The sequence below is a fragment of the Anoplophora glabripennis genome, unplaced genomic scaffold (assembly GCF_000390285.2).
Source record: "Anoplophora glabripennis isolate ALB-LARVAE unplaced genomic scaffold, Agla_2.0 scaffold166, whole genome shotgun sequence".
Taxonomy (NCBI): Eukaryota; Metazoa; Arthropoda; class Insecta; order Coleoptera; family Cerambycidae; genus Anoplophora; species Anoplophora glabripennis.
In genome coordinates, this window is record NW_019416519.1 from 857,929 (window position 1) to 871,111 (window position 13,183).

General features: G+C 29.8%; 1 protein-coding gene across 1 annotated transcript in view; it reads left to right on the forward strand.

Moving 5' to 3' along the window:
- LOC108907021 (sodium- and chloride-dependent transporter XTRP3) overlaps nt 1-13,183 on the forward strand; it is a 66,541-nt gene that overhangs the window by 20,490 nt on the left and 32,868 nt on the right. The window contains exon 2 of the mRNA XM_018710494.1: nt 12,112-12,344. Within this exon, the coding sequence (XP_018566010.1) occupies nt 12,112-12,344 (233 nt within the window). The remainder of the gene's footprint in view (nt 1-12,111; nt 12,345-13,183) is intronic.

Genomic DNA, 13,183 nt, shown 5'->3' on the forward strand with positions numbered 1-13,183 from the left:
ACCTGAACTAAATTCAACACTGGCGTTGGACGTCCGTTATTTTTCAATTCGACTTTTTCCTCTAAACTTAAATTACTAATAACAAGTTTTTTTATTTCACAAACCCTCATTTTAAACTTAAACTTATAAAATATAATGTCTTAAAAAGCGCCAAAGCAAAAACAAAACACGTATAACAACACTGCAGTGATACGGGATACTGCCACATGGAGTCCCAAAACAAAGCGCACGAGCCTATCGTCGCCTACCCCTCCACGTGCCAATTTGTTCAATCATATGTAAAAATATGCTTGCACGGTGGACTACGATTTCACCGTCCGCGATGGACTGGGGATTGCGCGCGCGGTTAAACATAAGTCTTTGGTACGATCATAGATGGCAGATGGCATTAATCTGAGCTACGTTCACGGAGTACATGCACTTTATGCAACCAACCTAACATCCAAAAGATATTGAATGCATGCTATTTAGATTTCTTATTGATTTAAATAAATACATTATTTTAAGTTTATAGTTTGAAAATATCTGGGGGGGCGCAGTCCCAGAGTCCTCCTTCACGAGCCGCCACTGACTACAGTTACAATTTCACTAAAGTCCACTATTCATACCCATCTAATCTGAGGTGACATTAGTTTTTATGTAACATTTTTTATTATTATGTCACATTATTGAGAACAATTTGTTAGAGTACACTATTAACTCATATGTTAAATTACATACTCTGGAATGTTTTTATTCATAAAAAAATGGTTTATTTAGATTTTAAAAATAAGACAAAAGAGTGCAAAGTCATCAAGTAAGGTGTTTTTTATTTAAGTCGAAATTAGGTTTTACCTAACCAAAAATGTCTAACACTATGAAAGTAGATAATTTTGCTTAATTATACTATGAGCACTACTGCAGACAGGGTCGGAAAGTCCCCATGGTTCATCGGCCGTTACGTGAGAGCGATAAAGAAAGTCATAGAAATCCGTGCGATAGATAAAGATGCCTATAATGAAAGCGTCTAATAGTCACCGCCCATTTCGCCCTTCCACTTCTTCATAAGATCCACTTCTTAGTTATGGAAGGGCGAAATGGGCGCTGACTATTAGACGCTTTCATTATAATCATCTTTCTGTATCGCACGGATTTCTATGATTTACTTTATCGCTCTCACGTAACAGCCGATGAACCATGGAGACTTTCCGACCTTGTATAACACAGTTTTACATACACAAGAGAAAAGGCTATAATAATTGTAATAATAATTAATAAAGATAAAATACCCATCAGACTTACCAACATGGAAAGATTCGTGATTTTTTCTAAGTTTAACCACAGACTTTGTTGAACGTACTACAAACACTATTTTACATTGCATTCATTAGTTAAAGTCCATTACTAAACAATTTAAACAAATAATTGTTCTTATTCAAAATATGGTAGGTACATTACTGAGCACTAGACGGCGCCACGTTATAAAACGTTACAAATAAATCACAATTTGGGGTTTTAGTGAGTTGAACAGCGTAAGGTACAGTTGCCCAGATAAATAACGCCCGTTCAATAATTATTTAGTTTCTTCTCGTTCTGTAAGAAATAGAAGAAGTAATCTTTACCTATATTAAACTCCAATATTAAAAATGGATATACTCCCAAATTTTTTTCAGATAAGTTCGGAAACACATTATATTTTAAAAAGAACAGTCGAAATATAATATCGTAAAAGTTATCCAATTACATATGATGTTACTATAATAAAATTTATGAGCCACATATCAAACTTTATTTTACGGCGATAGTAACAAGCTCTATCAGTTATTTATGGGTAAGTTACTGTCTTCATCCTTAACTCAAACTTGAACCTTTTTATTTACTGAAGTAAATTTAATAAAATTGATGGATTTTTGTCTGTATCTTATTTAGTCTTATATTTATGAGAAAATAAATTGATATGTAGTTATTTCCAAATGAGTAAACCATTTTATTTCAATTTTTAAAAAACATAAAAGCAATTTAATGGCATCTATAACCAATTATTTATAATATTATTTAGTATTTTATAATTATCTGATTTTTTGCCACTATATTTTTTGTAATTATTTATTTTTGGGATTATTTAGCAATTTTTTTAATTAATTATTTTGTGTTACAGTAAAAATAATGTATCTGTGCCATTTAAGAACATTTTTTACTTCTTTAGTTCCTTATAGGTGTTTCACGTTAGACAAAAAGAATTTTTGAATAACGACTGTTTAAATGTTAATAGTTAATAATTTTTGCAGTTTTTGTACATTTGTTGGTTTTATTTAAGAGCTCTAAATACGTCTCCATAAAAAGACGGAACATTGACATTCAAAAAGTTATTATTTTTATTTTCTTTTAGCCAGAAAGAGCTCTTAAAAAGCCAGAAGTTAGGAAACTGTCAACTTAATTAACAAGACTTACGATTATACATTTAAGTGGAGCTTTCTACAAAGGTTCCTAAATGCTTTCGAGATCAATAAGTTGCTGCATAAATTTGCCCTTCGGTTAATGTCAGCTCATACCTGCATAATGCTATTTATGTACACTTCGAAGGCTTTTGCTCGTGGAAGTTGTAATGTGTTAGAAAATGCACTTTTATTTTCTATATTTATATCCAGATTAAAAGTTTACATGAAATAAACTGTACGTGATATGTTTGTACAGTTGTGGACAATAATAATTTCCCAACCTAAAGCACGGTATTGTATAAAACAATGCTATACAATTCTCATATTAGCCTATTGATATTCTATGCCGAAAACCTATTTTGTTCACGACTGTACATTATTCATAAAAATTTAACTTAATACTTAAAATAAGTAATTCGATTTATCGTTGTTTGTTGAAATTATTGGAAAGTTTGCAACATTCTGAAATGTTAGTTTTTCATATAGAATAGGAAATACGATATTTTTGATTTTACAGAATTCAATTAGTACGAAATAATTAAAACAAAAAATTTGCACACTAAGTAAACGACGTTCTTATTTCTTGTTACAAAATATACTATTTTCTGTATTTTTCTTCGATATAATAATTTTTTGAGAAAAACGTAAATATAAATTAATAACTACAGGAGGTGTCCACAGACAATTGTTTTAAATTATGAAAATACATTTTTTATCATGCTCTACGTGTTAGCTTTTATTTCATTGCAGATACTGTTTTTAATTTGTTATCCCTATCTTCGTTTTTCTATATCATAATGCAGTACATTTCCATAAAGTACATAATAGCTAATGAATTGTTTATAAGGAAAAATAGGGGCCAAAATTACTAAGTTCCCTCTGGAACCAAGTCCCTATATTTAAAAAAATATTTATATAGACTATTTAAAAAACTAATGTTGCGCATCTAATTAGAAAAAATCAATGTTTTATATTTCAGCAAACACTATCTGCAAATTGTGCTCCGATACATAGAAAAATTTTTTGTTCATATGTAACGTACAATCCGTCAAGTTTGGCTAAGTATTTTAATTGCACCTTGTACAGGGTGTCTCAAACTCAATGCCTCAGAGATGCTATTGGCTAATAAAAAGCTCGAATAAAAATTTCCAATAAAAAGACCACTTAAGCTTGCCTTTGAGCCAACAATATTATTTCTGGAACTTTTGGAAATGCCTGTTATGACGTCATGAACTATATTTTTCGAAAACTTCATTTCATATTAGGAAAAACGAGTTTCTTTGATAAACTCGCATTAATACTTTTTTAAATGCCTCGTCTAAAAGTTACAAGCAAAAATGTGTGGAACGTGCTTATTTTAAATATCTCGAACGAAATCGAATTAGCCATGGCTTAATGTTTTTCCATGAAAAACAATAAACAATTTATATTATAATATAAATATAGAATTATAAAATGACAACAATAATTACTAAGAATTGATACAGCTACACAAATAATCTACAAACAAAAATATAAAATTATTTTCTATGGATTCTATATGAGTGACTTTTTTTAAAATGTCTGGAGAAATATATCTAGACATACAATCATAATTTTTTCTTACAAATGATCAAAATTTTGTTAGGGAGTCTTAGAAACATTATTTTTGAGAAGTCTGCATAAACAAAAATCTAAGTGGGTCAGACCTGGAGACTTCTCTGGCCATTTGATGGGACCATTAATCCGTATCCATCCATCATGGATATTTCATCTAAATAATTACAGACAATACATGTTCTGTGAGGTAGGGTTCCATCATGTTGAATCCACGTTGATCTTCTTAGTTGTAGAAGCACATTTTCAAGAAGAATTTGAGGTTCTTCTTGAAGAAAACTTATCTTCTACCATCCATTATTCCTTTATAAAAATATGGTCCAATTAAATGGCGACCAATGAATTCCAAACCAGACGTTGGCCCCAAAATGGTCTTGATTATTTATAGGGCTGACAAAATAAGGGTTTTTTGTTGACCAATGATGCTCGTTTCTTTCATCTGTCCGACGAATGTGATTAAAAACTCGCCTGTTGGCAACTCACGGTACCATAATTTGGGAAATAAAATTTATCATTTTCTATATATTTAGTTCGCCTAATAGTTCTAAATTGTGTAACACAGTAGTAGTCATGATATTTACTACTACTCATAATTCTTTGAATTGAGGACAGTATGGTTTTCTCAGAGTCCTTTCCTCATGATATCATTTCTGATAAATTCGCACGGCCCTTCTTGCATTTTTTGGGCCTCCCTATAAGGTAGGATCGTATCAACTTTCAACTCAACATTGTGCGTTCTCATATTAATTGAATTGAGAAGAAGAAAGAAGAACAAACAATATATTCGGATATTGACAAGTTATTATTTTTCAGAATTTTTCATTATTAGTGTAGTGGCAAAAACCAAATTAAATAAAAAAGTAATCATTTAACACTTTCAAATATATACATTCGAAATTTGCCTGTACTCGAATAGTCATTGAATGGAAGAGACCCAATCATACTGCAATGACCTATGCAATCAATGAAATATTGACCTAGTTATTTCATTGATTTCGCTCTAAAAATACCACTCGTTTACGCATTCAAGCAGAATCGATACCTGTATTGAGTTGTAAACGGAACCTATCATAAAATCATCTTTTGTCACCGATCACTGTCAAACATCAACAACTCAAGTTAACCAAACATCTTCAAATCATATTCTCATCTATTAGAGAGTAGTTATTACTCCTTTTTACTTTACTAAATTTATTAAACTAATTTAAACAAATTCCATTTTTTTTTTTTTTCTAAAAATCTTATCAATTTAAAACAACCTTAAGTTGACCTCTACCGAAACGACTGTTTTATAGCAAATATAATTTAGGTATCAAAAATGATATGAAACATCATATTTTAATCATTGTGAAAATACCATTCAACAAAATTATGGATTATTTTTATCAGCGCATTCGCCATAATATAGAGTTCGGATAGCCGTAAATGAATTTGACGTTTTTAATAAACCTCTAAAATTGAAATACGTTTTAAAGATACTCTTGAAGAGTCCATTTGGTTATGTATGGAAACTACTGAAGATATACACATCCAGACGTTGGAATAACATATTATCGTAAAATAAAACATTGTAACAAAAAACTTGACCAGCATTTTTTATGTTTTTATGAAATACTGGCTATGCTTTAAATGTAGCATCTGGTAATAGGGAATTCAACTAAAATCTTATATTCCTATTCTTCTTTTATTTACTGATAGAGATTGATTTCAATGGCAATTCGAATCTTTAAAATTAAATAAAAATTTATAAAAGAAGGCATTAGCAAAATTGCTTGTACAGTTTCAATAACTGGCCATTAAAAATATGGTGATAGTCGTACTACTGCTTGACTTGAGCAAGCCTTTGACATTTTTATTCACTTAATGTTATTTATGGGCTTTGTTAATTGATTCAAATGACAAAAGCTTAAGATTATTTAAGAGTTGTCTAACTGGAAATAGTTAGGTGATTAAATTGGGCTATGCTAAGTCCATAAGGAGACTTGTATACTCCAAGGTTTCAATTATGGACCCATATTGTTTAGCCAGTTCAGTAAATGAAGATTTAAAGATTGCATGTAGGGTCTCACACAACATAGACTGATGTTGAATCTACGGAATTGGCAATGCTAATATTTGGCAATAGAAATGTGAGAAATATATTTAGAAACATGAATAATGGTGGCATGTGAGTGTGTTCAGTTCTTTCTCAATATCTTAGATCTTTCCAATCGCACCATAAAATAGTTATTTGACATAAACCGACCATACTTGTAAAATAAAATAACATTTAGGTCTAATGTAGTATGTCATATTAATATTAAATATAAGGATTCTATCTCATTTATAATTATTTAAATACTCCCTTGTTTTAAGAGAAGTTTTATGTTTGATTTTTATCAGTTCGCCTCAATAATTCTATTCTTACTGAATTCAAATTATTTTCTTTGTTTAAAGTGTGTTTGAGTGATATTCTATTTTCATATCAATTATAAATCTTATTTTTTAATAAATCTTGATTATTTTTTTTTCATTTGAGCAACTGCATATTAATGTTATACCTAAATATGTAAAGTTGTTTTTATCAAATCACGTAATATTATTTTCGGTCTCTGTTAGTTACCATGAATATATTGTTTTGTTAATGTCCCCTTATGCTTTTTAATACATATTTCGTCGTTTATAATTAATTCTTATTGTTGAATCAATGCATTTATAACAATAACCATTATTATTATAAATATTAATAATATATGAAGGTATGCATTATTTTTAAATACTATGAGTGAAAATGTATTTTTAACGGTAATTGATGTAGTGAAAAACAATATGAATTTAGAACTAAAATACAAAAAGGAATTTATTTATTATTTTTCTAAAATATTATGAAGAAATATTTCGGCAAAAAGTACCTATTTAATAATTATTTTCGGCAATACGAGTATGATAGGCTGACATGACAGGTTATGAAAAGAACGTTCATCAATTATCCTGTTGCTAATTCTGAATACTGCTGATAGAAGCTGTGATTTACGATGTGGAGATATTGATATATTTGAGAGTTATCCAGGCTAGGGCGTACTAAACTAGGTCACCGCGGTTAACGTGTACCTGAAGCGGCTTACTCGTTCTATACAAGGCGTTAATGAATAGATGTAATATAGCACGCTGTTGCTGAAGTGAAACTGAAGTTTTAAGTGTCATCTTCTGGTCTCCATTTAATTCATACTGAAGTGCACAACTCTTGATTTTAATGGATAATCCCGTTATAAGCTTGCACAGTGTAGGTTTCCCAAATTCAATATACCTATCAGCACTTTTGTTGCAGTAAGAGATGGAAAAGTGCATAAATTATGAATTTTCAGATCTTACCACGACCCTAAAAATATATTTTTTAATTTATTCCATTTCATATAAAAAGATGCTTTTCGACATTTTATTAAGATATTAAGTATTTCATGTAACATACTCCGAACTTTTCAAAATTCAGCCGTATAATTTTGTTTTTTTTAATTGCATTTTAATATAATTAACACAAAAAAGTTATGGAGAAAAAAAGTCCCGATGTAGTCCGTTGCTTTGAAGTTACTTTACGATATAGAAATTTTTCTATGAAAATACCGGTATCTATATCACAATAATGATACAAAGTAACATACACTGTTAGAAAATCGGTGTGAGTGAAAGCAATAACTCTTTTTATATATGAAATTTTCTACAGTTTATCCCAACTTTACTGTAAAAAGTGCTCTTGCACCATAGGTCGATAGTTTACACCATATTTAAAATTATGTTACATGTCATAAAAATATTTGTTCTAAATTAACCCATTTGAATTTTGTGAGAATATTTATTTGGAGATAACAATAGAGTAATTTCAGAATTAAAAAAACTAAGTAGATACTCACAAAAATAAAGTTATGGTAAACGAGTCAAACAAGAATATAACACAATATTAACAACTAAATAGTTTCTCATTTTTAAATTATGTATAGAGTTAGTCACTATAATCTGACAGCTTATTGCGAGTTTATTATTGAAATTACAAAAAAGTTTTTAATACAAAAGTTTTTGATTTTTTTATGAATTTTTATAATACAGTATTAGAAATAATAATTGAATAATGGAAATCACTAATTAAAGAACAACATTTTTTTAATGGAACACTACATATTAGTGCATACTTAGCTTCGTTAAATTTTTCTCTTTTCAAACATATATAATATGTTACTGTTTGATTCAGGACTTTTCGAAATATTTCAGTTTAAAATTATTTTTGAAAAAACAGGAGGGAAATAATTTATGTCTGACGGATCGCAATGGCTATGGACGAGGCACGCGGAACAAATAATCACTGACAGAAGTTTATTTATCATCATTAATTTATTTCCTATAACAAACTATTTTAACAAAGAAATAATGTTTAGTGAGAACGAAAAATTTGAAGTCAGTCTAACCTAAAATTTGATGAACATATATTAAATTTGATATTAATACAAAAAATATACGCAGACAAAAATTGTGTCATAACCACCTTAATTATAACACAATTGAGGGAAACAATAATTTTTGTTTATCTATATTAACGACTGTACCTAATATTAAAAAAATTCTTATGTCCTACAATGGATTGGCTATATTTGCGCTATTATACAATACGGTTTCGTCTCATTAAATCATTAGTCTAGCGAAAATAACAATTATGTATCTATATATATATATTAGAGAATATATAAATAAATTTACAATGATTTTACGTTCAGGCTAATTTTAGAGAACATAGTGAATAATGAACTGCTAAATCACGCATGTACCTTTTCATTTTATACAGAACAATTAACCAAGACTGAATACTTATATTAAATATCTATATCATAAAAAATAAAAAATAAAAAATTATGCCTAATATGTTGTATGCAAAATTGTTTAGAACTAACTTGTGTCTATAAAGTTTCCTTCTTAAATAAACTTAGGGAATAAGCCCTGTGGTATTTTAGATTACCCTGTATGTTGATCTTTAATGCCTATTGAAAAAGTATTAAACGATTTTGCAAGTCTTTTGATTCTCTTAATATACGATCTAGTAAAATTTATAGCTTGCCATTGCCCTAATGAAATTAATATCTTAATTTTTATAGAGTGTCTCTAATAAATGTGATGCTAAAATAAATGATGTAAGAATAATAAACAAGATAGTAGTACATTTTTTAATTTTGCTTTAGCTACTGTAGATGAGATTCGTATCATTCTCAATAGTATTACCTAAAACCAATCTATTTGGTGTTATTATATCTCTCATTATGTTAAAATTAAGTAGCGCTTTATAGGTCCGCATGTTACTCATATAATTAATTGCTGAATTGAACACTTACCTTGTATGTCAATAAAGGCAACTGTCTAAAGAGCAATCCAGAATATTATTGGCACTACAAAATTTTTGAAATAACTTTAGATAATCAAATTTATCAGTAATTTGTAACTACATCAAGTGTATAGTACTTCAACTGCCACATCATAACCACTGTGGACAATATTTTTGTAAATACGCATTTTAGTTTCTTCCTTATGTTCTTTTCCCATAAAACTGAACTGAGTGCTCCAGTAGTTTTTGCCTCTATTTATTTTTTCTTGGATCTGGTCCTTATTCGTCCCTTTTTTGTTGGGAAGCACTCCTAATTATTTACATTTTTCGACGCCTTTTGTTAATCAGGTTATTCTTTTATCCAAAGGTAAGTTGTTACCTGAAGTCTCATGCTTTTACACTTACGTGTCTACACTTTTAGGGCTTGGTCCAAATAGATTTTAAATAAGGTAAGGGATAAACAACATCCCTGTCTTAGTCCATTCATTGTGTTAAAAAACTTAATTACCGATATTTTAATTCTAATTCTCTGCGAAAGTTATGTTTATAATATAGTTGAATGGCCCAAATTAAAGCCGGTGTAATAATATCCAGTTCTGCATCTCCACAACTCTGATATTGGGACGCTGTCATATGCTTTTTCAGATCTACGAGAGCTATAATATATGTAATATTAATAGTAAGTAATAAATTGAACAATGCAGGTAAATTCATGGTAGTGTATAAAATAAACAAATAATTATTATAATGTTTCCGTAATAAAGGAGATAATTCCTTGGATGACTTTAAGGGAAAAAAGTGCATATGAACATATATTCTGAACGGTGCACTTATCTAAATAAAGGTTATCGAAATTTTTTAATACTATTTACTCAAATAATACAGTTATTTTACTTTTCAGTTAGACTTATGTAACTAAGAAAAGGTAAAAATTGTAACCTGAGGGTTTATTTATTAATTTATCTATCTACCGTTATGACCAGTATCATAACGATATTAACTTGCAAAAGAGCTTACTATTAAATTCTCGAAAGGGAGTTTATAATTAATTATCATCTACACATTAATTGTTGTGTGGATACTTAGAAATGTTGTACGTTCAGAGAATGACCTTCAGACACTTACCGTGCATCGCTCACGTAGAGTATAATCTAAAGTCACTCAATTATACAGGACGATTCAGAACTTATCAAAAAAAAAAATTCGAACGTTCAGAGGACTCTTACAAATACAATTTTGTAAAGAAAATATCAAAAAGGGCAGTTCGAAAATACACTTCTGTACGGCACTGGAAACTAACTAGTCCACTGTCAGTTATTGTTATTATTAATTAATAAAATTAATTTGTGGTTTTAAATAATAAAATAATTTGACATACCTGATGTTACACGACTGTTCAAAATTTTATTCACCGACGTGTAACTACAAATTTTGTCTTGCTTCACTATGACACAAATGCTTCACCATAATGCAAATGTTGTCTTGCTTCACCATAAATTAAAACGATATCCATCAACTCCGAGTTGCTATACACGCAAGCCATTTTTGACATTAACTACTAAAAAACTATTGTAAACACCACCACAGTAAACACTACCGCAACTACGACGATTGCAAAATCGAATTTCAGTATTCGGAGTCGCTGAGGCCACGTGACTGTTCACGCATATTGCGAATGACGCTAGAGACTACAGTTTTCCAGCTATGTTAATGGTTGAATGTACTACAATTTCAATAATTTTTTTCTCGGAAACTATAAGGATTTTACAATTTTTTTTTATAATATTGACTCCAATTCTCACACTGCATCTATTCCCAAATTTTTATAGATAAGTTGTGAATCACCCTGTATATCTAGTGACTTTAGTATCATCCAGATGCTGGTTGTACAGGGTGTTCCACTCTCACTCGATGGACACTTACTTTTGAAGAGCAAGAAAACACCAAAACTTCAAATAACAATAAAAACAAAACAAACAAACAAAACAACGAAGACACATTATTAATTAATTTACACGCGATAACGCAATCCGAAATTTAGGGAACCCAATTTGAATTCATGGCAAAATTTGGAAAGACTTTAACCATTATGAAATTAACCCGAGACTCTAAAAAGAAGAAAACTGTCATCATTGCTAAATTTCATGAGGCCTTCTCCGAAGAACTGCGATGGTCGAGCTTTGTAAATTTATTATTCCCGGTGATAAGAGGCACCAGTTTCTCAACGACTTTATGGCGACGCTAAACCTACTTGAAAACCCTTAACTTTCCAATGATTATATTGTTGACTGAGTTGACCCATCCGTTCCGAGTACGATCTTTCACGAGTCCCGGCATTTGTTACAAAATTCTCTAAATTTATGTTGTTTTCATAATTGGTAAGACTTTAGCACCTAATTAAAGAGATTATTTTTCTAAATGTAACTATAATCAAAATATTATTTACGGTTTAAAGCTAAAAAACTTGATTGCCATTACAACCTCAAAATTCCGAAATACTCGTATAAATAAGTTTTCTATATCTAATTTGAATAGATTGTTTACAAAATAGGAATTTATAAGAATCTATAATATATGTAGATTCCTATAAAACATCCTATAGTAACTAATAATATTTGTTATTTAAACAGCCAAAATGATGAGTGAAAAATATTTGTCCTAATACTTTTCATGTTTCATTTAGACAAAGATGATTGATGTACTTAAATAATTTAGATAAAAAATTAATACTAGTTTAAAGAAGTGTTTTCTTTTCAGGTGCATTTTTAATACCATTCATAATCATGTTAGTTTTGGAAGGCATTCCTCTGTTTCTGATAGAACTGGGAATTGGGCAGAAACTCAGACTGGGATCGTTGGGAGTGTGGAACACTATCCATCCCTGGTTAGGCGGGATTGGAATTTCTTCCTGTATAGTTACGTTTTTTGTAGCACTATATTACAACGTTATTATTACATGGTGTTTTTACTATTTATTCAGTAGTTTTACGGTAAGTATAAATAAATGTCAAATTCCTTTTTAAAAATTACACAGTCCCACAAAAAAAAATACCAGAGACATGAGTATACAGGCTGTTACAAATTCGCTTCTTACTATAGGGATCTCGAAAACGATAAGAGATACAAACTAGCTTAAATGGGGTCAAAGTTGCGTAATCAGGTTACCAACATTATGCCTCTAAAAAATCAAGGCTAACATGATTAGTTTTCTAAATATTTGAAAAAAAACTGAAATTTTGGAAATCCATTTTTGTTTCATTTCAGCCTTGTTTGAGGTGATATTGGAAAACAAAGAACACTTTCCCATGGCCACTTTTTACCCTCTATCCAATGGCATAAACAATTTTTATATGTAACGTTTCTTCTCCAAGACCATCATCAACTTAATTTTTTTAAATACAACCCTGGAAATGTTATTACATTTTTTTGCAAGTATTCACGACCCCCAATACTGTACTGCTTCAGCTTAAACCAGATTCAGACGTTTTGTCTCGAAAAATTCATCTTCAGTGTATTCGTTTCAAATTTATCTAAATTTATTATTTAGATTTCTTTGTTTATTGAATTATCGTACACTGTAAGTGTCGTTAGACCATGTGAACTTCATCTAGTTATTTAAACTATTACCACCACGCATTAAAATAAAAAATTATTAGAGTTTTATTCCCGTGCCTATAGTTATTTCTAAGCTTCTCGAGTGCTCAAAATTCAAACAAATGCCGATCTATTTTTTTTTTTTTCAGGATATTCATACAAATACATCTGATATGCTCTTTCACAGTTGCGGTTACAGATATAATAAATTCCGATAATATTACGCTGATCTTCA